Raw genomic sequence first — 24,211 nt, forward strand, 5'->3', positions numbered from 1 at the left:
AACAATAAAATAAAAAAATGTGTATGTATATATATATATATATGTTTGTGTATATACAGTATATATGTGTGTGTATAATAAGAGTAAATAAAAATAGCAGAAATTATCAGCTGGTTTTCAGTGGTTCAGTTATAAATATATATATAAATATATATATATATATATATATTTATATATATATTGCAGAATTAGATTGCTTAAAATAAGTCCATCCTGACAAACAAAACAAATAAAAAAAACAAAATAATAAAAACAAATAATATAGTATATACATAACAATAATAATATAATAAGAGTAAATATATGAAATGATAATATATGATAATTTCTTGTATTTTTTTATTTATTCTTGCAGAATTAAATTTCTTAAAAATATGTCCATTACATCCTGAGTCTGGTGTGATTCGTGGGTGCAACATATATATTTTTTATATTTAACAATAGACCAGAAATACAGTTACATTTAATTATTTTTCCATATAGCAAATATAGGTTGTAATGTCTTGATAATATCTTCCTGCACTGGTTTCAGATCAATGAATAGGCTGATAAATAATTCTCCTGACTTTTGTAGGCAGCTTCTTTTTTTTTATACTCAAATTTTGGACAACAAAAAATGCAGCGTTACCATAGCAACAGCATCCGGTGCATTTTTTCCTCCTCCTGGATACACATCCTCGAGTGCCCCCCTGTGATTGGACGAGCTCTCTCTCTGGATGTCACCAGGGCAACCGAATGATGGGGGAATTTTAACACATGAACGGAAACCGCAAACCTCTGGATGTGACTGGCTCCCATTCAGGCACCAGTAAGAGCAGGAGAGGCTGTCCGGTTGGACCGCTCGCACATCCATCAGTCTGATGAGGAGAAGGAGGAGGAGGGTCCTGCCTGCCTCGGTACGGGAGCCGAGCAGGGACCAGCTGGTTACGCAGCGTGCCGTGGAGTCTCCACCCCGAGAGAAGAGAGGAGTATGGCGGCTGGGACTGCGCTGGAGAGCGAGGGAGAAGCGGAGGAGACATGCCAGAGATGCTGAAAAAAAGAAACAAAGAGATGCAACTTCTTTAACCAAGTGTGGAGATACTTCCAGTGGGTGCTGTTTTCCTGAGCTTTGCACTTCATTGTCGGGGCTATAAACCAGCTGCCAGCGTTTTTCCATCCTCTATGGAGCAAGTTTGTTTTTTTTCTCTGATGCATAGAGAGAAGGGTGAGCTAAGCAGATGAAAACCAACACATCATCGGGCTGTATTTCCTTCCTCCCTGTGCGCATTTTGGCACAATCCTCGGATGCCCAAATAGCTGTCAGTGTGTGGCCTGCATGGGGTAAATCTCTACAATGAAATCCATCTCTGGGCAGCGAGTCTTTGTGCTCTGCCAGAGCTGAAGCTGAAGCAGCAGCTGTAATATTGACAACCACTGTTGTGCAAAATGGGACACGAGTGGTGAATGTGATTCGTGCGCTTTTTGGGTTCATTTATTGATACTTTACACGATGCGCGAGTATAAAGTGGTGGTCCTGGGCAGCGGCGGGGTCGGGAAATCCGCCCTCACCGTGCAGTTCGTCACCGGGACGTTCATTGAGAAGTACGACCCCACTATAGAGGATTTCTACCGCAAGGAGATCGAGGTGGACTCGTCGCCCTCGGTGCTGGAGATCCTGGACACCGCCGGCACCGAGCAGTTCGCCTCCATGCGGGACCTTTACATCAAGAACGGCCAAGGATTCATCCTGGTCTACAGCCTGGTCAACCAGCAGAGCTTCCAGGATATAAAGCCCATGAGGGACCAGATCATCAGAGTGAAAAGGTTGGTGGAAATAAGAATATTATGTGTGGATCTTCACATATATAGTGCTGGCCTTATCAGGCCCCTGTGTAGTTTCAGGGTGGGCCTAGGCCTGGTCTGAGATCTGTGCTTGGATGGAGATGCTGAGCATCTTCAGGGTCAGACAACACAACATGCCTGTTCTTTTTTTTTTTTTGGTGTCTCACCCACAATGCTTAGTTGTAGGTAGACCAATGCCCCTCGCACTGCAGCTCTAAAAGTAATCATTTGTGATTTATAAGCGACTTTGTCATGTTTTTCTAGACAGTTTAGGAATGACAACAGTGCTGATCCACTCTGTCCATCAGTGACCAGGTGTCCCGCTTTACGATCCAAGTTGTTGTTGTCGTCCCACATATTGAGACAATGTCCTACATTTTCTTTGGCATTTGTGATTTCTAAGCGACTTTGTCATGTTTCTAGACAGTTGTATTTTAGGAATGACAGCAGGGCAACATCAGCACTGTGAGGGTGCACCAGGTGTCCCACTTTACGATGTATCCCACTTGTATCCCAGTTGTTGTTGTTGCCGTCCCACATTTTCTTTGGATCCAGTTTTCAAGAATCAAACCACTGCAGGACAGACGCTTTTCTAAAATCTGGTTTACATGCCTGTTCTTTTTTTGTGTCTCACCCACTATGCTTAGTTGTAGGTTGACCAATGCCCTCGCACTGCAGCTCTAAAAAGTAATCATTTGTGATTTATAAGCGACTTTGACATGTTTTCTAGACAGTTGTGTTTGTAGGAATGACAGTGGGGCAACAGTGCTGATCTACTCTGTCCATCAGGGTGACCAGGTGTCCCACTTTACGATCCCACTTGTATCCCAGTTGTTGTTGTTGTCGTCCCACATATTGAGACGATGTCCCACATTTTCTTTCGGCTCTAGTTTTCAAGAGTCAAACCTCTGCAGGACAGACGCTTTTGACGCTTTTGACGCTTTTTTTTAAATCTGGCTTTTATCCAATGGCTGTGAAGAGAGCAGGGAATAAGGCCGTCATCACGAGGCTGTCTGTGTTTGCTGTCAAACTGTGCACACGTGGGTCAAGTGCAGGTTGACCTGTCAGTCACCGTCTTTGCTACACGCTATGCCCAACGGGGAAAAATTGCGAGTCACCGCAAACTCACAAGCTATGCAGATTTATAGGCCGAATATGATGGAAACTATACCACAAAGAGAAAGAAATGCAATTACAACAAAGACTACTTAAAAGTGGGTGAAAGTGATGGAAGGCGATTCTCAGAGAGAGTGTTCTGCGAAATATGACAGTTATTTTTCAATTTCAAAAAGGATAAAGATGTTACGAGGTAAGCGGCAGAATAGAAATGTTTATTTTTAAGTTAGACATTATATGAAAATTGTAGACTATACCTCTCAGCCTTGCTAACATGTCCCACATTGTCCCACACAAACATACTCTTTGTCCCACATTTGATTCGTTGGGATCTGGTCATCCTAAACTGTGAAGACCGGTCCACTCATAACACGCTAGACGCTGTCTGTGATCATCCGAGCTGCTGCTGCTGCTGCTGCCCACTGTGCCGGATGCTGCAACCCCTGTGAAACACCCAGCTGGGGATACCCAGGATTCAGAGCAACAGAGGCTCTGCAGAGAGCTTCAAGGAAGCTCAAAATACTGTAGGGGAGGAAAAGCAGCACACTAAGGAGAAGAAGAAGAAGAAGAAGAAGAAGAAGAAGAGGCCATGCTTTTAATTAACAAGCTGCACACAAGCTCTTTAGGAAGAGCGGCACAATTGAAAGCATGAAATCGCCTGATATGTCTGAGCGCTTGTTACACAGATGATCCAGATATGAGGTCACCGGTGTGAGCTGCTGATTGATACACGGGAGAGGTTAGCTGAGGCTGTGTGGTTATGCTGTTATGCTCTTCCTCCAATGGCACTGTGAAGACACACTGCTGCACATTCACCTGGTGACATGGCACAATGTTAAATAACTCAGCGAGAGCCTAATTAGAATATGTCATAGATGCTGCTGGTTAAATCACCGGTGGCAGCGCGCACCGGGCTGTGACTGTGTGGGTTCATCAGTCATTGTTATTGTCGGTGGATGTGTTACAGTCAGTATAGGGAGTCCAGTAGGCTCCACAGAGACAAGGCTGTTAATGAAGAAGCATATTTAAAGCAGTGCAGCTTAAAGCTCATTTTACTGGTTAGGGGTGGCGAAAAAAATCAATTCACCTATGTGTCGTGATTTATTTATTTTTTTGCACGATTTTGAAATAGATTTTGAAATGCTTTTATTGTTGTAGTCTGAGTAACGTGATGTCATATCCGTTCCGTATCCGTCAACCAAAACAAACCGCAGCCGGCTGAAACGACAAAGTAGAAAACGGCGGAGGGTCGGCGTGGATACGACCTGCACTCTCATACTCAAAAGTATGGAAACACTTTGGGTTTCACACATTGCCAGGAAAAGCACAGCTAGACATCATGGCTAAAGCTGCATGCTAACTCTGTCAATGACAGGAAACGTTATTTTAACGTGCGGTCAAGCCAGCCGTCACTCGCATGTCCGTGGTCGAATCGGCCGACGCTACAATTGTAGAACACCCTTATACTGACATTTATATTAAATGCATTCAAACGGAGCTAACGGTAAGAGCTAGCGACGGACTTGGTGAAGTTAGCGGAAGTATACGCATGTGACTACGTCCGTTTTTCAAAATAAGGTGTTAACAAAGGGAACTGTATATACAACATACATATATATGGATTATGATTGAATGGATTACTGTATATTCACCAGAAGTATCAAACATTACATGTACAGCTAATTACTTTAGATAATGCTCCTCACATGCTCATAAACTCAATCATTATAAAGATGTTTATTAGTTTCATTCAGTCTTTGTCACCTAATTGGACTTTTTTTTCAGCTGCATCTTATAAACAATCCTATAAATCTGTGGCTCCGGATGAAAGAATGAGGCCAACATGTTTCCCCCATATGAGCTGAGAATGAGGAGAGGTGTGTTCAGGCTACGTACAGTGTGTGTTTGATAAGTGTGTTTGTCTGCATATGTAAATGTATACATGTGTGCTCACACAGCAGATGCTGCTATGTGATTTCACACTTTTTCAGTCTGGTGCTGCTCTCTAATGTCACAGCAGAATTTATTTTCTGTAGCGAAAACATCACACTTCACATGCTACTCCTACACAGTAGTTCATTTCAGAGTCCTGTATGCTTCATACAGATTGTGTTTGAAACTGTGGAGTTAAAAAATGTCAGGGTCATGGGTAGGGCTGGGACGATTCACCCATCTCCCGATTCAATACTATCACCATTCTTGGGTGCCAATGTGATATGTATTGTGTTGTTACAAGAATTGCGTTTCGATATTACCATTTATTGCGATTGGGATACATAGGTGAATTGATTTTTTTTTTTTTACAGTTTGTTCCGAATGAAAGTATCCTTTTTTTATTTGGTTATTCACAGAATTTCTCTTCATTTGTTATAAAGGAGAGATGAATCAATGAATGAATGAATAATTTCTTAGACTTGAGTAGGTTTAGAGACCTCAGCATTGTGCTGACTTGACTATGACTTGCAATCATAAAGTGGGCATGTCTGTAAAGGGGAGACTCGTGGGTACCCATAGAACCCATTTTCATTCACATCTCTTGAGGTCAGAGGTCAAAGGACCCCTTTGAAAATGGCCATGCCAGTTTTTCCTGGCCAAAAAAGTTTGGAGCGTTATTTTGCCTCCCTTGTGACGAGCTAGTATGTGTGTTATCGTATACAGTATATTATTTACAACCTATCAAGAGCAGAAGTCACCTTATGTAACTGCTGTCGTGTTGACAGCAGTTACATAAGGTGACTTCTGCAGATGCTTTTAGTAACAGAAATCTTCTGTGTGTAGTTTTGAAAAGGTTTCAAACAAACAGCTTCAACTCGTACGCCTACAACGATACAAACAAAGACTGCGTTTTCCTTTTTCCGTTGATTTCATGTCAGTGAAATTGGCTACAAACTGTATGAAAACCTAGCTCCTATACCCATCAAGGATCAATACAAGAACCACATACTGTATTTATTTCTAAATGCAGTATCAGTCATTGTTTCTTTTTTTGCTGGAGCCAAGAATGCTAACAGATAAATCACCAATTATCTTGTGATTATATTTAGCAAATTAAAAGTAAACTCTTGGAAACACATTGTTAAACGTGTGTAGGGCTTATGTTTAGATACAAGCCAAGTTGTATCTTTAGCACCAGAAATGTGTTGTTCTTTGATCAAATATTGTTTAATTATAGTCATAATTTTGTTAATATTGTGCTGCATTTGAAAGAGAAAGTTGTATGGCTGTTTGTGTAAGACAACAATGATGTATTTCAGAAGTTTGCTGTTTGTTAAATGCAGGGTCTCATATAAACACTAGTTCATGAACTGAAATACATGCACTCACATATTGGCAACGGACAGTTTTGTTTTGCGGATAGTAACGATTATTTAACACGATTACTCATTGATTTTAGAAACCTCATGCATTTAGAAAGAAGATTTTGTAGGCTACATTTTAAAGTTAAATGCGCAACCAGGTGCAAAATTAAGAGGCTAAAAGAATAGCTTGTGCTCCAGTAAACACTAATCACAAACACATTGGTTGTGTAGATATGAATAGTGATGACACGGCAAGAAAAGCACACACACAAAGCACACTAAACAAGATGAGGCCTGTGGGTTGCCGACATCGCCGCACTGAGGACAGAGTTTTTCGGCCGAGGGGTGCTGCAGAGCGCATGAAATGCAACAATTTCAGGCATGTTCTGTGGGTTGGTTGAAGGGCATTGTGGGAAATGTAGGAAATCAGTAAATGTGGTAGGTGAGGATCAGACAGGTTGAGACATCAAAAGGTTCCCTGTTCACAAAATCAAATACTGATGAGAGAAAATCATCATAACATCAGAAAAAGGTAGAATTTTCAAGAGCCGATTAGTTGATTTATTGATTAGTTGATCTACATGAAAATAATCAGCAACTATTTTGATAAACGATTAATTGCTTCAATCATTTATCAAACAAAAATAGTAAAAAAAAAAAAACTGAATACCTTTTGAGTTTTGGACAAAACCAAGACATCTGAAGACACCATTTGGGCTCGGGAATTTGTAATAGGCATTTTTCACAATGTTTTGATATTTCGTAGACCAAACAATTAATTGATTAATCCAAAAAAAAAAACTGATCACCAGATAAATCGATAATCATATCATTTTTCCTTTAACATTGAGAGAGGGATGGTTGAAATGTAGCCAGTAGAACTTGGACCACAGCTTCAGCAGTAACAGGTGTCTCTGTTTGATACTGGTGAACTACTGTATTTAGGAGATGTCATTTTGTTATGCTCACCTCAGCAGTTACTGTTCCTGCACATTGCCTTGTTGTCTCTTGCCTGTCTGTTCCTCCTCGCTGCCAAAACACCGTGACCCATCACGACCACATCGGCGTTCGCTCAGGTCAGAGGCGCTGCTGTGCGTCGCTCTCACTCTGAACCCTGTCAGCATCTATCAGCGCCTGCTGTTAGTGTGGCTTTAGCACAGAGGCCATGGGTGCGCGTCATTACACCGAGGCCTGCCTGTGTCCACTGGGGACCTCATCACTCCTCACTTCAGCTGCAGTCAACTATACACCAAGGATATATGGTGATCGGTGACTTAACAGAGCATCTAAATAGCGTTGACATGGTCAGAGGATAGTGAAGAAGAAAGAGGTGAAAAAAGACTACCATAATAAACTACTGCATGTGTACTTTCAACATTGTACTGAGACTTGCAAACTGTGGAGTTGCCGTTCCCAAGGCTTGTTCATGTGCCAACTGGTTGAAAGGATCAAGATCAATAAATGGAGGAGCAGCAGTCTCCCAGAGGGATCTTCTTTCATCTGTTTCTGTTGTGAAAACTGGGCAAAAGAACTGAGCTAAAGTTCAGTGATGGTTACTTAACACTTGGTACACAGTGGTGATTTCAAATATCCAACAAGTTGTTTCTGCTCTGTTCTGTGAGTCAGGGTGGCACCAGTTAGAGTAAATCATAGATGCAGGGAGAGAAACTCCCATTAACTAACCCCAACAAACAGGTAACATGTTTAACCGTTCTAGCCGTTCATGGCTTTACGGTTGGTCGGTCCACCATTTTGGTCCAGACAGATATATCTCAACAACCATGGGATGGATTGGGCTAAGATTTACTAAGAGTAACCATGCTGCTCTGAGGATGAATGCTAATGGCCTGACCTTTCCTCTAGCACCACCATGAGGTTGACATTTGTGGTATTAAGTGAAATGTTCTTGACAACTATTAGATGGATTGTCATGAAATTTGGTTCAGACATTTATGTCCCCCTCAAGATGAATTGTAATCACCTCGGCGATCCTCTGACTTTTCAGCTAGCGTCATTCTCAGGTTCAATACTTTCGACCGATACTTTATGACTTAATAACTGCAAAACTATCGACATTCCCGTCAGCTGTACTCTCAGCTGTACTTTGGGTTTTGTTTGGATGGCTGTGGCTCAGGGGATAGAGCGGGCCCGACTGCTCCTGTCCGCATGTTGAAGTGTCCTTGAGCGCGACACGTTAGTGATATTAAAGCTGCAGTGGGTAGAAATGGATCAAATATGACAAAAAAAAGTTATTTTTATAAAACAGTGACTGAGAGTAGTGCATGAGACAGGTAATCTGAAAAAAAATCATGTGCCTCTGTGTCCTCCGGTGCTCCAAAAGGCATCTGCAAAATTTCACAGACCCGGGGAAAACCACCAATCAGAGCCGAGCTGGAGCCTTGCCGTCTTGAGCAACTGTCAATCACTCGCAAACTCCGATCAAACGGTCAAACTAGGCAGCGCTGATCAAATATGAATCAATAATCTGTTACTGTAATGCCTATTTCTCACCTCAAATGTTTTCAGAAACATCTTGTAGTGTACTGTTTAGCTGTAAAATCAGAAAGTTGCCATGTTGAGATCAGTTGAGGAAATACCAAGCACTGCCCATCATCCGGAGAAAACTACCATTGAGTCAGTGTTGTCCGGATATCGATATTGGCTCGGTGCATCCCTACAACAAACATTAAAAACAAACTGACTCATCGTATTGTATATTAGTCTTATGTGATTTCTAAGCAAAACGTAGAGGTCTTTCTAACATGAGCCTGATAGTGTCGACACTGGAATAATATCCTCAGTGTAATGCATCACTTTTAGATTTATGAATGAGTCTCTGAACTATTCAAAGCATATTCCTTTTTATGGAAAAGCAATCTGCACAAATTTCCGACACAGTGGCACTTTGCATTTCAGATTTTTATTTTTTTTCCCCTCGTACAGTAAGAGGAGGAATTTGTCTTAGACGACATAATTACCGCAGGGAGATAGCAGTGTGCCGTCTTATTGCTGCGATACGTCAGATCCAAGGATGAGTAGCCTGTACAGTCTGTCAAGTACACTGCGCGTTCATCTTCCTCATTTTGACATGTCATGGCCAGCGTCTCCGTCATCTGTGAATAGCATCAGATTTTTGAAGGAAAGGGGAAGTGGAGAATTTGTTTTCACAACCTTGAGTTAATCCAAAAGAGACATTAAGTACTATCCCTGATATTGTCAGCAAAGCAGAAAATTTCATGCAAAATTCATGTGCTTGCCGTGGCTTGTTTACCAAAGATTTTCCAGATATCTATTCCTGATGAAATCTTTCTTTGCTCTGATGCTGTGCCAGAAGAGAGGAGCTTATTGCTGCTCTCTGACTCAGCTGATGTCTCTCTACTGCATAAACTGAAGACCCTCCAACAAAAGGGCCGTCGGGAGGAGGCCCGGCACGCGACCTGTTTCCTCCCTCGTCCCGACGGCGTTGGCCAGAGTCAAATCCAGAGACTCTTGGGCCGCTGGGTTCCTCCGTCCGTCCGTCAGCGAAGCCTATGTGAGTTGATGCATCATGCATTATAGATAAGGTGTGTCTGGGCGAGCTCGAATGGGTGTCTGCAGTCAGACAGCTCCAGTGCGGGGCGCCGTCAAGCTCACACAGGCTGAAGGCTAAAGCATGACATGTTGTTTGTGCTGTTTGTGTCACGGCACAAACACAAGCCGTTATTCATTTGTGTTTTTGAGGCTCGTGTCTAAACCATGTAAACCGCTCCCTATGTGTTCTGTGTTGTGGACGAGCCTCGCTTCCTCGGCCGGCACCCTTTATGTTGAGGCCCTGGGAGCCTCGGTATCCGTGGCAGCCGCTGTCTCACACCTCCTGGGACTGCCGGTTTCCTCCTCTGTTATTATGACTATATATAGACCCTCGCCTTCTGTACCAGATGTCTTTGTGCTGTACTTGTGTTATGATGAGGCCTAAATGAGCTACATAACTGAACAAGTCAAGTCCTCCATTATGGTTAAAAAACACACACACACACACACACACACAAACCGCAGACCCGGGTGTTTGCTATGATCTTATTGGACTGACTTTATTTGGATTCCTCCCGCTGTTTGGGACATCCATGATAATTATCTGACATGCAAGCAGCTCTGACAAGAGATTCACAGCTTTACATGTTGTCAGTGGATTGGAAATTCATCTACTGAAATACTGTCTGGGTGTTACGCCAAAGAAAAAAATGAACAATGTAATGATAATGATGGTAATAATTACTGTTACATACAGCTGAAACAATTAGTCAATTAATCAATTAGTCAATAGAGAATTAATTGGCAACTATTTTGACAACTGTCAAACAGAAGCACTGGTTCCAGCTTCTCAAAAGTAAGCTTTTTCTAGTTTTTATGATCTTCTTTCATATTAAATTGAATTTTATTGCATTTTGGACTGTTGGTTTGGACAAAAATAGACATTTTTAAAGTGGACATATCATAAAATACTCACTTTTTCAGAGCTTGTACACGTACATTTGGGTATCTGGAGTATCTACCAACCCACAAACTGTGAAATAAAACAACCCATTCAGTTTTTTCTTGGACCGCCTAGATCAGAAAACATGTGATTCAACAAGCCGTTCAGATTTGGCTCCCCTTCCTATGTCACATGCAGGCTCATATCAAATATACCGCCCTCCATCTGAGTATCTCCACTCACAGCTTGAGACCTATACCTTTACAAAGGTGCACCATATTTTTCTCACAAGCCAATCAGAGCAGACTGGGCTTTTTCAGGAGGGGGTCTTAAAGAGACAGGCGCTAAAACGGAGCGTTTCAAACGGAGGGTAAATACAGGTATATTCAGACGCAGATTATAAGAAGAAATTGTTTTTTGACCATTAAAGCATGTAAACACGTTCTAGTAGAAACCCGAAATACAAGAACCTGATTAAGATTAAATGATGATGAAAGTAATCTTTTGTTGCAGCCCTACTGTTGAATTACTGATAATAATGATAATTTGCAGTTGCATTATTTCTCATTTAAGGAGCTTGAATCCATTCACAGAGCTCATAACCACCCTAAACTGGTTTTTTTCCTGGAGCAAGTAACATTTGGGACAGGAAAGTAAGAGCAGGTGTGAAGCAGCATGTGATGGTAGATAATGTATAAGATGACTTTCCGTAGGCCTCCGTGAGATATTTACAGTAGGAGATTTGAGCCAGACACACCCAAATGGCACCATTACACCAACTAAATGCTGAGCCCCCTGTGGCTCCTCCTAAACGAATGCAGCTATAAAAGTAAAGGTTTCGCCTTTCAATCTGCTCACCCACAGCTATGTTTAGGATTTTTCCGTGAAGGTGGGAACGGGAATTTAAGGTTCAAGGCAAGAACTGCCCGCCACAAACGAGATGTGGTCCGAAATAGTTCTCCGGAAAATAACGGCCTTGGCTTGCTTTTTTATTGACACCAGGAATGCAGTGAGCGAGACCTGTTACACTGTACACTGCATGTTAAAGTTGTGAAGCATAAGATGTAGTTTCTCCTTCAAGTTGCCTCCGAGCTCGTAGAACACGGTCACGCTCTTGGTTACACGGCGACCGACCTCTAAGATCGTCTCTTCGTAGCAGTTCCTCTCGGCTGCTGAGCCGATCCTGGGAACAGAACGGGACGGTTGAGATTAAAGTTCACTCTGGATGAAGTATTCATGAGCAGATCAAAGTCGGCTCCCTGTTTTCTGAAAGTGTAAGCTTATTTAACGCTGAAACCTGCAGCCGCTGGCCTCTGAGAATTGCTCCGGCTGCTCGACTTGGAAAAGTATCACAGTTGCTGCTTCTGCAGTCTCCCCGTCTCTCCAGCATTAGTCAATTCCTTGTATACCTGCTACCATAGCAATCAAGGATGAGGATGTTTTTTTTTCTGTAAATAATTTAGAAGCATGTATATTTCATAGAGAGAGGGCAACATTTGAAAAGCCTAATGGTGTTGATGGGTGTTCGGGTGCATGACTCTGGTTGGTTTTGACGATGTTGTTCAGTGTCGTGAACCGAGACATTTAAACTCGGTTCAAACGACGGGTCCAACGGATGAAAAGCGCTCCTTTTTGCCATCTCTACACACAGATAAGGATGAAAGAAATAACAACCTGTTGTTTACCAAGGGATGTGGATATGCAGGATCTGCTATCTCTCTGATGTTTCTGATCTTTGTTATCTCTTCTGATGTGTACAAACCGCCTCAGGGGGTCCGCCATGTTTCCCGATATCAAAACTGATGTAGTGATTATATTGGTGGTCAAGCCGTTATACTTCTAATAATCATAGTGCAGTAGCCTGTTTAATTTAACTGGCCGTCTCTTCTGGCTGTCCACTAGGGCCGGGACGATTCACCTATCTCCCGTTTCGATACTATCCGAATACTTGGGTGTCGATTCGAAGTATTGCGATTTTTTATCACTAGACCATGGGACAAAAGTTGAATCATACACTTCTACGGACTTTTACTTTGAAAAATATCTAAATTGATACGGTAAAAATGTTTGATTTTCAACATTTATATGTAGTCAGAGATGTCCTGAAGTCAAATATATCAGTCTTGTCAGGAATTATTTTTAAATTTGTATTTCCCAGCAACCCAAAAATCAAAGAATAAAGACATTTCCCTCACAAATTAGTGATATTTACTTTGGATTTTAAATGTGAGGGTTGCAGGTCGTATCCACGCTGACTCTCTGCCGTTTTCTGCTTTGTCGTATCTGCCGGTTTCTGCTCGCCACGGCCGGCCGGCTACTGTTTGTCTTGCGAGACGGATATGACGTCTTGCTACTCAGACTACAACAATAAAAGCAGTAACTTCCTTCTACCTCTGCATAGACTCAAATGAAGCAAATGTATCGGTTCTTGCATTAAAAAAATCTATTTCAAAATTGTAAAACAAAAAAATAAAATCGGGATACTTAGGCTTGTTGATTTTTTTTTTTTCCACCCCTATTAAGCATGTGCTAATACCAAGTTCTGAAAGCGTAATTGCCTGTCTTTGTAAACTGCAAGTTCAGTGAAAATATAAGAGCACAGAAACTTCCATACAGTTCCTCAGTTGCATCAGTGTTGGCTGAGTCTGACAACCCGATGTGGGTCTGTGTCTGTCCTCAGGTACGAGAAGGTTCCAGTGATCCTGGTGGGGAACAAGGTGGACCTGGAAAGCGAGAGGGAGGTATCGTCCAGCGAAGGTCAGGCCCTGGCCGAGGAGTGGGGCTGCCCGTTCATGGAGACCTCGGCCAAGAGCAAAACCATGGTAGACGAACTGTTCGCTGAGATTGTTCGGCAGATGGACTACGCCGCCCAGCCAGACAAGGATGACCCCTGCTGCTCCTCTTGCAATATACAATAGCCCCGGGGGCCTCCAGGAACAGGCCGGGCAAAAAGCCTACTTATAGAGGAAGCTGCTTCGACCCGCAGCGGAGAGACACACACTTAGACACACGCACATGCCAATTAAACGGAAGAAAAATTCATGGTTGAACGCGGTGGATTTTAACTCCACGGAGCATAAAATCAGCAGTGACATGATTACTAATAACGACATGTGAGTTATGAATACATTTTGAACGAGGAATGCCGGGAATTTGCCGCAAGAGAAATTGACAAATGACAAAAAAGGAACATGCCCTCGCCTTATGTTACTCTCTTCTGTTGTTTGGGTTTGTCTTTATCCTTTTGAGTCGTGGGAGGAAAATCATCAGCAAACAGTCACAGATCAGGATATTTTACTCTTTACGTTGTTCTACAATCTGTTATGAATGAGTAAAAAAATGTCTTCTCCTGGTTTTGTTTGTATCACAGAAGATGCATTTTTTTGTTGACTCGATTTGCAAGTAGCTACTGTAAACAAATCCAATAACAGATTTCTGGCATCCAGTTGTTTTTAAAGTATTAAGGAGTTTTTGATTTACAATTTTTCTTTCAGCGCATTTTGTGCAGTGGTTGGTGGGAGGTTTTTTCTACTCATCACAGGGCTGAACCAAAGAGGTGAACTGAAATCGCCTCCTTTTTTTATTTCATTTTATTTCTTTCAGTCGTCAAAAAAGGAATGGAGAGAAAATGGTGGATAAGTCAGTGTCTTTCTTGAAACATTGGTGCAGTCATCTCTTTCCTATTTTCTCACTTTGAGATAGCAAACAAACAATAGCAGAGTCTTTCACATATCTCGTGATGTTTCGTTTTCCTCTCTGGGAGACTGACGGCAGATTGTCGAGTAGTAATATAACTAACTGCTTCATCCTGATGGGACAAAGAGTTCATCTTTCCAGTGTTTGAATATCTCTACAGACGATCTCTCTAAACTCTTTTCAGGATGACATTTTGAAGTGAAGATGCCAACATTTGTCATACTTTACATTTTCTTTTTCTCCTCCGATCGATATGAAATGGGGTGCTCAAGAGTTTCGACATCCTGTGATCCCATTCTGTATGTGCTCAGAGCATTCAAAGTAACAAATAGCAACGACCAAGGCGATGATAATAAGAATAATAAATAGTAGTGTAAATATTTTGTATTGAAAGTGCCAGCTCCTGTGAAGACACTGACTCAACACATGTGGAAATGTCAACTGTATGCATGGCTAGTAAACAAAAAAAAGGACTCTTATTGTTTGAGATAAATATAGGCTGTGGAAATGTGCAAACCAAACACATACATGTCTGGATCTGGACACTGTCTCAACTGTACATCTGTGTTGCCACGGGAACCAGACTTTCCCCGTGAAAACCATTTTCATTGTTGATTTTATATTTTTTTATGTGACCATTTACTCTTTATTCCCTCTCTGAATGGTGACACTGTTACATTTGACACCTAAACAATAAAAGTGCGTTCAACACTCAACTGAGGCTTCCAAGGACTGACATGCTCGCACTCTTGAGATTTGTTTTGTAACCAAATTGTTTCTTTTCTTCGGTGCTTTTCCTACTTAAGTATCTATCTGGGTTGTAACTCTACAAAATAACTTTTTTAAATCGTTTCACAGAGGCCTTAACCACTAACAGACTTTGACCACTCTCTTATACATCAGGAGATGAATTCGATGAACTTGCTGAAATGGAGCCAAAGAAGGTATATTGCCAAGAAGTGAAAGTCAATTGATCGTTTCCATTGCAACATCAGCACCCAGCAGCAAAGCTACGCTTCCACCATTTTGGACTGAAAGCATCTACCGGATGCCAGTAAAACCTCTGTCTAAAAAGTGCTGTACTAAAGTAAAACTAAATCTATTCTGTCATATTCTACTGAAATGGCCTGTGTTGTTTGATAAAATATTATAAATATAATAAGCGTTTTCAGTCCAAAATGGCAGCAGTGGATGTTTTCAAAAACACACCGGAGTTTCATCTCTTTGCTGAGTGGTACAGGAATGAGTCTTAAAACCCGGACATGATTAGCATTTTAGCCGTTCCGGTTCCCTCGTATGGAATTCGATGTTTTTTTTTAATGGGTTTTTAGTTAGATGCCTGAAATAAGGTCTGTGGTAAACACAAGCTGAAGAGATTTTAACGTTTTATTCTACAACATAAAATAGGCTGCATCAATAAATACCCTACTCGTGAATTTTGAAGCCTTTATGTGTCTAAAAAAAGCGGTTGCTAACAAGTGGCTAAATGAGACTAGTGCCGACTCGTCCGCCTTTACAGCCTTTTGGCACCATTAAAACTACACCGAATAAGCTTTTAGAAGCTCCTGTTTGCAATGTACTCATGAATGCATAGACAACTATGAGATTTCTAAGCGGATTTATGGACGTGTATTGGCGATTGACATTGGAGATAATATCCTCGGGAAGGGTAAGTCTCACTCAATCTAAAAAAGATTTATTTGAGAATTAGAGGTCATACTTTTCTGTGCTTTGCAGAGTAACATAAAATAAAACAGATCATACAATAAATAGTGTAACCTAATACACAACGGCAAAGTTTATTTAGGAAATGCATTTTTGATAAACCCTTCAGTTTTGGGTAATATGGATTTGGAGTTAATCCCTCGTGTCAGAGAGAGCGAGGAACCAAACATTGAATTTAAAGGTGAAATGGTTTTAAGAGATGATTAAAAAAGACTGGCTCCTCCATGTTTTCGGTTCTCCTTTCTCCTTGGTTTGCCTCCCAACTCATTTTAGAGATTGTTTTGAATTACTGATGCAGAGTGGAAGTGGCAGTTAAAATCCAGGTAAAATGTGTGCCAGCACTACCTGGTGTAGTGGCGCTAGTAAAGAGTGGGACTGTGTGATCTGTTTGTGCTGTCTTGCTTGCTACGGTACTTTATCCACCCTGATGAGACAGGGCAGAGGGCTGAAGGACCTGATGGTGAGAGGTCTCAGTGGGGTTCATTAGAAACCAGAATCCCTCTGGCATCACTCACTCTTCAGCAGCATCATTTGTGTTTGTGGTAACATATAGTCAAACGCAGTTTAATGTCCTTGCTGTCCAGTGAAAGAGGTTTAATGAGAATGGATTACCAAATGCTTTGCAGGAATCAGCCTAATATCTGTTGTGCAACTTTGTCTTTTGAACTTTTTCAAATGTCATTGTGCCCTCCGGTTCCCCTGTTCCTCAAGTCCTTGCAGAGTTGAAGCAAGAATGACTTTCAAGGAATGATAGGTATTGAATTCTCAGTAGGGAACAGACTGGAAAAGGAAAATAAAATCAGCTTGAAAACAACCCCCAGAGTTTCACAGCGTAGGTGTATGAATTAAATAGGCGCTGACTCATTGTTACCTGTTCTCGGCTCTGTAAGCCAGGGACTCAGAGGTACAGACATTGCAGCTGTGACACAGTGCAGTGTGTTTGTTCCAGCTGGGATCGTCTACATCACTATGTCAAATCTCAAGATGAAAGGGGGTAGCGTCATTAGTCACGCCGCCACCGCCATCACCACCACCCCCATCGCTCCCAGACTGCAGCAAAGTCCCTGGGGTGTCTGTGTGGGATATAGCAGTCCATGACAAAAAGGCCTTGTCTGCCCTATGCACTTTTAATCCAGGGCAGGTGAGTTCTCGAGGCTTTTATCCTGACAAGTAGAGGAACACGCTGCCAGCCCAGCAGTTTGGAGGATGAAGGAGATTCCAATGCACAGACTGAACAAAGGAGCCTTTAAATTGCTTTAATCGTCTCATTGATCAGTGGAGCATTAAAGTCTCAATGCGGTCCAGACAGGGGCTGAAAAGTGTGGAAATTAGGCTTTTGTACCTGTGCAGCACAGAGGGATTGTGGAATTCAATAGGGTGAAATGTAAAAGGGAGAAATTGTACATTTAGAGGGAACATTTTCACTAATGGTATAATACATTTTTGAGGCTTTTGGAACACAAGAAGACGTGCTCCTGACTGAACATGGTGACAGGTTGTTCATTTGCTTGTGCCTCACACTCTCTTTTTATATCGGAAACAATGTTGATGTGCAGGAGGGGGGCGACGGAGCAAACAAGCCAAGCTACGACTGTCAGAAGGCCTAATAACCAGGTGTCATGGCAACCAGATGGCAACACATGAATTGTCAATTTCACAGTCTAATTTGCAGCTGTAAAAGAGGAGTGCATGTGTGGGGGGATGATCTGTGCAAATAACAAGGATAAATTCCTCTACTGAATACATGTGTCTATCTCATAATCCATGTTGCCATTATTAGACATTAAAGGGTGAGTTCACCCAAATCACAACATATCATATTTTGTCACTAATCACAAATCCAGATATGCAGATAGAGATTATTTCTTCAGTAGAAAGTAAAAATCAATAATTTTATTTACCTTCATTGTGTTTGGGTGGCAACAGAGCGCTTTTACTCAAGCACTTAGTGAGTATTTCTATTCTGTTGCTTTTAGGGGTGGCAAAAAAAATTTATTCACATATGTATCGCGTTTTTTTTTACGCTTTTGAAATAGATTTTTTAATGCCAGAATCTATATATTTGCTTCATTCACCGTTGCTGTTCTTTACCCTGCACTGTTAGCCCCGTTGGCTGCGAGCCGCCAGTTCAGCCGCCACCAGTGGTTTCTATAGTTTCACCCACCTCCCCATTATGTTCTGGTGACCAGTCTGTCTCATAATAAGTTATTATCTACAATTATAAATGACTCCTGGTGCTCTTAATTGTTATTCATGTTTAATGAAGCACTAATGCACAGCGATATAATGTTGTTATGTAAACAGATTAGAACGGAGCCAAGTCTGCAGTGATTCACTACAGTAACCAATTAAACCTTCCCGCATCCTTTGTGCTTTTTGTGAAGTGTTGAGAGTTTTCCCAGTTGTAAGGGGTCAAAAATATTCCCCTCTCCATGCACGTTGGAAGTAAATTCCTACTATATTTTTTCCCAGTTTCTCAGTTTTCCCACCTGATTAGCTCACAAGAGAAAAACACGTTTTACAAGCAACCCTTCGAGGATGGAGAAAAGCTGACAGTGAGCAACTCACAGTTTCATGCAGAATCGCTCTGATGGATATTTCTGTTTTTGACGATTGTTCTCACAGTCTCCAGAACCTAAATCTATACCATCTGTCGCTATCATGTAGTCCTCTAAAATTAGAAATTGAAGTACTAATTGCATGGATTTATGCAACAGTTGAAGGATTTAGTGTATTCCTACACATGGAACAAGATAAAATACTCTTTTTTTTGTGTATGTTAACATAAACCAAAAAAATCCATGGCAACGTGGCGAGACATGTGGTATGGAGTCAGATCAGTCTCAAAATGAATGAATGCACACAGAAGGATTCACAAATGTATTTTGTGATTTATATATAAATGACTCTCTCCACAAACATATTTCTCAAAGCACACAAAAACAGTTATCGTTGTATATAAATGTAAAAAAAATCCACACATAAAAAAATAAGGTTCACAAATATATTTCTGATGCACACACAAATATTTCTTGTTTTAAATACATGTACAGTAATAGAAATCCACAAATATATGTATTTAAAAGTATTTGCAAGTGTCATCGAAAACATATTTGGATGTTGTTACATTTATATACAAACTGTTGAACCTGCATTTACAAACTGCTTGTCATTTGTGAACTTCACTGCATTTGTGTGTGGGTTTTATGAGACTCCCCTGACGTGCACTGATCCACAAATGCAATTTTTTTCAACAGGGAATTATCTGTAGCCAATCACATGTCTCCCTCATTTTCAGCCAATCACGTGAGTGTATCTCCACAGGGGTATGATTTATGTCATGCACAGGGTGAACATCAAATCAAATATGTTTTCGATGACACTTGCAAATACTTTTAAATACATATATTTGTGGATTTCTATTACTGTACATGTATTTAAAACAAGAAATATTTGTGAGTGCATCAGAAATATATTTCTGAACCTTATTTTTGATATTTTTTTTTACAGTTACATACAATGATAACAGTTTTTGTGTACATAGAAATATAGTTTTTTGGAGAGAGTCATTTACAGATAAATCACAAAATACATTTGTGAATCCTTCTGTGTGCATTCATTAACTTTGAGACTGATCTGACTCAACAGTGTGGCTCCACTGATGACAGTTTTCATCTGACTGAGATAGAAATACAATAACATTAAAAATAAAAACATTATTTCATAACCACTACCAAATATAACATATACATCTAACACATTTTTTTTATGGCCATCTGAATACAGTCAGGCAGAGAATCTCTACAGGAAAATATTTCTAGCCTAACTTATTCAAACAGAAATGTGTCAGTAATAAAATCAGAATTAATCCCGCTGCCTTTATACCTTCAATAATAGAGCATGTGATGAGGCTCCCCCCTGCTGGTTTCCTTCTCTTGTGGAGGTGTAGGGCTCGGCAGGAGCTCCACGGTGCTCATGTCTAAAGGGAGGAAGCCTCATTCTTGATCCTTGGATGGTTGCTCTCTGTACAAAACAGATCCCCTCCCTCTGCTTAATCAGCTGTAACAATTCCCCACCTCTCCACCCTGCTTGAACAGTTCATGGATGTCAGAGTTGCCAATCACTGGAAACACACCAAGATGTAAAATGTCTCAACATGGGCATTATTGTGTCAGATTATAAAATCATAATTGTACTAAATACCTTACAAGTGATACCTTTTCATGTGACTGAAGAAGTCAATAAATGTAACGTCAAAAAATGACGTCCTAATGTCTTCTCCTAACCACTTTTCCTTGACCTCGATGGAAAACGTCATGAGGTCAAGGAAAGATGTGAAGGAGAATTCATAAGGACTTAGAAAAAGACAACCGCAGTGTTCAGAGAATCCGACTGCACCTACACTAGATTACGTAATTGTGATGCGAGGGTGGCGGGTGTTTTTCTGCCGTAGTAAAACTACAATGTTCCAAAGATGGACTACAAAAGGTGTGCGTTCTTAAAAAACTCTTTCAGTGACAGGCTGCTTCACCTGCGGTGTGTGAAAACGAGATACCGCAGGTCCTTCTGCTGCTGGAACACTTTACATCAACATTATAATAAAGGAATATCTGACCTAACGTGGAGATCCGGTGAAAAATATCACTTCATTACCAAGGTTGGAATTGAAATTAAAGAAAGGAATAGTCACAAAAGTTTATATGATAAATATTGAGTGATAGGCTGAAGCAGGAAAAGCCAACACTAGGATCAGCAGTGATTCATGGAGAGACCTTCGTCTGGTCAGCTAACATTACTGCCAAGCAGCTGAAATATAGAGTGATATTGTGGTTTTAGCTGACGTGTGTCGCCTCACTGTTTTGAGCGATGCACAAGCGTGAGCCCAATGCTGACTTTCGTTGACTTAACGGCCACAGGTGTCGCTGTTAACAAGCATTTCTGTTTCTTACAAACTGTCCCTTTAAGTAAGCCAAACCTAGCAACACAGGCAATTAGACTGCAGTTAGTGTGTCCTGTGTGTGTGGGTCCAGACTCACTTCAGACTGACTGGAGCAGCGGGGGTTGGAGAAATGTAAGAGTCTAGCTTTGGCTCTAATGACCTGGTATTCAAAATGGGTGGGAAGCGGTGACAGGGCAGGTGATGCAGCTGCTGCTGCTGCAGAGATTAAAATAGAAATGGAATCTCATTTCCATCCTCCATTCAGTCTTAAGGTGAATACACCCTCAGGGAGGATATTGTGTGGAAATGTTTAAAATAATGTGTTTCAGGTGGCTGTCAGGTTGAATATATCACTGGAGGATTATATGCAAACCTCTCAAGGTTTAACAATAGAGGATTTGTATAATATAGGCCTATAGTATATACTATAATAGATACTGTGTATCCACCATGGATGTATTAAGAGAACTGGATACAGCGTTTGAGGCGGGGGCCCGGTTCATTCCTATGAAAGTTGCTCAGTGGCGCATGATGTCAAAATGGCTCGACTTCCGTCTGGAAAAGTATCCGGATCTTCCGGCGATCTTCCTCATTCATTAGCCCATCGGACATGCGCAGTAGCATTTGCTCGGTCACATTTTATTTTTCCCCAAAGAATATTCATTCATCTTTCATGTAAAATGCAGAGCAGCCATCAGTCCATCAGTTTGGACAACCCAGGGTCTTGTTTTACTTTCAACATGCACATACAGTATACCACCTGTTGTTAACAGCACATTTATGCATAAATAATCATATGCTTTATAGTCCAGACACAGCTGCTCCAGTGGTTCTTATAATGCCAAACAATTCCTGTTTATTTTATGGGCCCAATGGCATCACGTGATGGACAAGGAAGTTGTAGTACCGCCGTTTGGCCCAAGCCCCCAGGAAGAGCGCCGGTTGTTGATATCAATTTTCATAGTGGCCAAACGGCGGTTTCATAGTGGCTACAACTTCCATGTCCGTCACGTGATGCCATTGGGCCCAAAAAGTCCCATAAACTTACATTGGGAAAGAGAACGTCTGTAACTTGGCGGATCATTTTATTTCAGGTAAGTCAACTCCCCAGTACGAACACTTGAATAGCCCTCATTTAAATCATTAGGTCCTAAAAGTTGTAAAACGCACTAATAGCCAAATCCAGAGTTATTTCTCGTCCTCCGTTCATGTGAATGAGACCCAGACCGCGACGACAGCGTGACGTTGGGACCCCGAGTCATGTGACTGAGTGGACGCTACTACGCATGTCCGATGGGCCCGATGGATCAAGGCCTATTGAAAGAGGCTGGGTCACACGTCAACAACGTGTCATATCTTTGAGGTACAACACATGCACAGTAAAATCTGGCCTGCACTCGCCAAAATTGAGCCAATCCATCACACGACCGCAGCTTCAGTTACACTGCGCATGTGCCCATACCCCAAGACCCATGTTCCTCCTATGATTGAGAGAATAGGACTAATACTTTCATATTATTATAATTAATACAAATAAATACAGGGAATTAATACAAAGATAAATAAATAAAGAAGCAATCATTAAAACAGAAATATCAATTTATGTCACATTTTATCCATTTATTCATGGCTACTACTAATGTTATTTTAGCTACATTTAATGACGTATTTTTTTATGTAGCGAGTCATTTATTTATTCATTCATTTATTTTTGATTTTGGCATGTTCCGTCCTCCATAGTAAAGGAACTAACCCAGCAAACCAACAGGAATAAGGTAAATTTAGATTTAGATTTTCTACCTGATCTTGAGGCCCTGTCATCATTTTAGTTCTGTGCTTACATGTTGCATATTCTTAAATTAATATGTTTAGTCAATTTACCACACAGTAAATCTGGGACAAGTAGTATTCCAGAGAGTGGTTAATAGATTAATCAGGCTGTGAGGTGGCCCTATTTGAACCCCTTAACCTGGAGTACACAGTGTTAAAGAGAACAAGAAGCCTAAAAAAGTTACAATTTCTAGCTGATATGAATTAGTGAGCTCTGGAGATAATAGATACGTGTACAGAGATCTGAATGGAAATCATATAATATGCTTTAAATGAATAGTACTCTAAGAATGTAATTATTCTATGTGTACAAGCGTTTCCTTGCCCTGTGGTGAGCAGTGTGAAGTTGACTCGTGATTTTGTTTCCCATTACATAACTGAGATCACTAAGAATATGGCACAACATCTTAATTGCTTACATAACTAATCCAAAAGCAACATTGTCTCTTGTTCGTTTTCTCTTTCGTGCTGCAGCTCTGGCTCGTTTTCACGCTTTTGCTGAAATGTTCATCTTTGCCTCAGTTCCATATCGGTGCCTCCAGGGGGCCTCTGAAGCTGCCAAGACACTGAGTGTGATTTCTCCATCTTCAGTCCCACACCACCACCACCACCAAGGCGTAGGAGACTTCCTGCCAGCGAGAAGGTGGGCGAGCAGCAGAAATTAAAAATCCCAGTTTCAGCTTTCCGACGCACTGCTCGTCTTTTATCCCCGTCCCTGATGCGTACATGGAGGAGTGGGCGATGTGGAGGCGCCGGTCCCAGCCAAAGCCCTGGGCCACTCTCCATGCAACAAGGACAGGACAAGCAGGGAATACAAATGTCTGAACACTTAGGACATGACACATAGGAGGATGGGCCATCCATCCATTATCTGTAACCACTTATCCTATTCAGGGTTGTGGGGGACTGGAGCTGACCCCAGCTGACATTGGGCGAAGATGGGGTACATCCTGGACAGGTCGCAGACTATCACAGGGCTGACACATAGAGACAGACAACCATTCACACTCACATTCACACCTATGGGCAATTTAGAGTCAACAATTAACCTGCATGTCATTGGACTGTGGGAGGAAGCCGAAGAACCCGGAGAAAACCCACGTTAACATGGGAAGAACATGCAAACTCCACACCGTGCAGCCCTGATATTATTTCATATTAGAATATTTATTAAAGTTGTTTATTTGGTGTTAATTTGTTACAGTGAATAAACAGTGTAACTAGTTATAATGTACATCTTATTATTGCCAAGAACTAGGGTTTTAATGAGAGTCATTTTTACAAATTTTACATATATTTCCCCTTCTACCCCAGCCTGTCCCCCCATTCAAA

The 24,211-nt window shown here is 41.3% G+C and overlaps 2 protein-coding genes across 2 annotated transcripts in view; both read left to right on the forward strand.

Annotated features, from left to right (window-relative positions):
* The first annotated feature begins 698 nt into the window (after nt 1-698).
* On the forward strand, nt 699-15,101 carry rap2aa (RAP2A, member of RAS oncogene family a). Its single transcript, XM_074659252.1, has 2 exons — nt 699-1,803; nt 13,370-15,101. The coding sequence occupies exons 1-2, from the start codon at nt 1,490-1,492 to the stop codon at nt 13,605-13,607; spliced, it is 552 nt and encodes a 183-aa protein (XP_074515353.1). The 5' UTR covers nt 699-1,489; the 3' UTR covers nt 13,608-15,101.
* LOC141782634 (FERM, ARHGEF and pleckstrin domain-containing protein 1) overlaps nt 1,682-24,211 on the forward strand; it is a 91,155-nt gene continuing 68,625 nt past the window's right edge. Inside the window, exon 1 of the mRNA XM_074659227.1 lies at nt 1,682-1,803. The gene's annotated coding sequence lies outside the window, so the exon portion shown is untranslated. The remainder of the gene's footprint in view (nt 1,804-24,211) is intronic.

The sequence above is a fragment of the Sebastes fasciatus genome, chromosome 14, assembly GCF_043250625.1.
Source record: "Sebastes fasciatus isolate fSebFas1 chromosome 14, fSebFas1.pri, whole genome shotgun sequence".
NCBI classification, from domain to species: Eukaryota; Metazoa; Chordata; class Actinopteri; order Perciformes; family Sebastidae; genus Sebastes; species Sebastes fasciatus.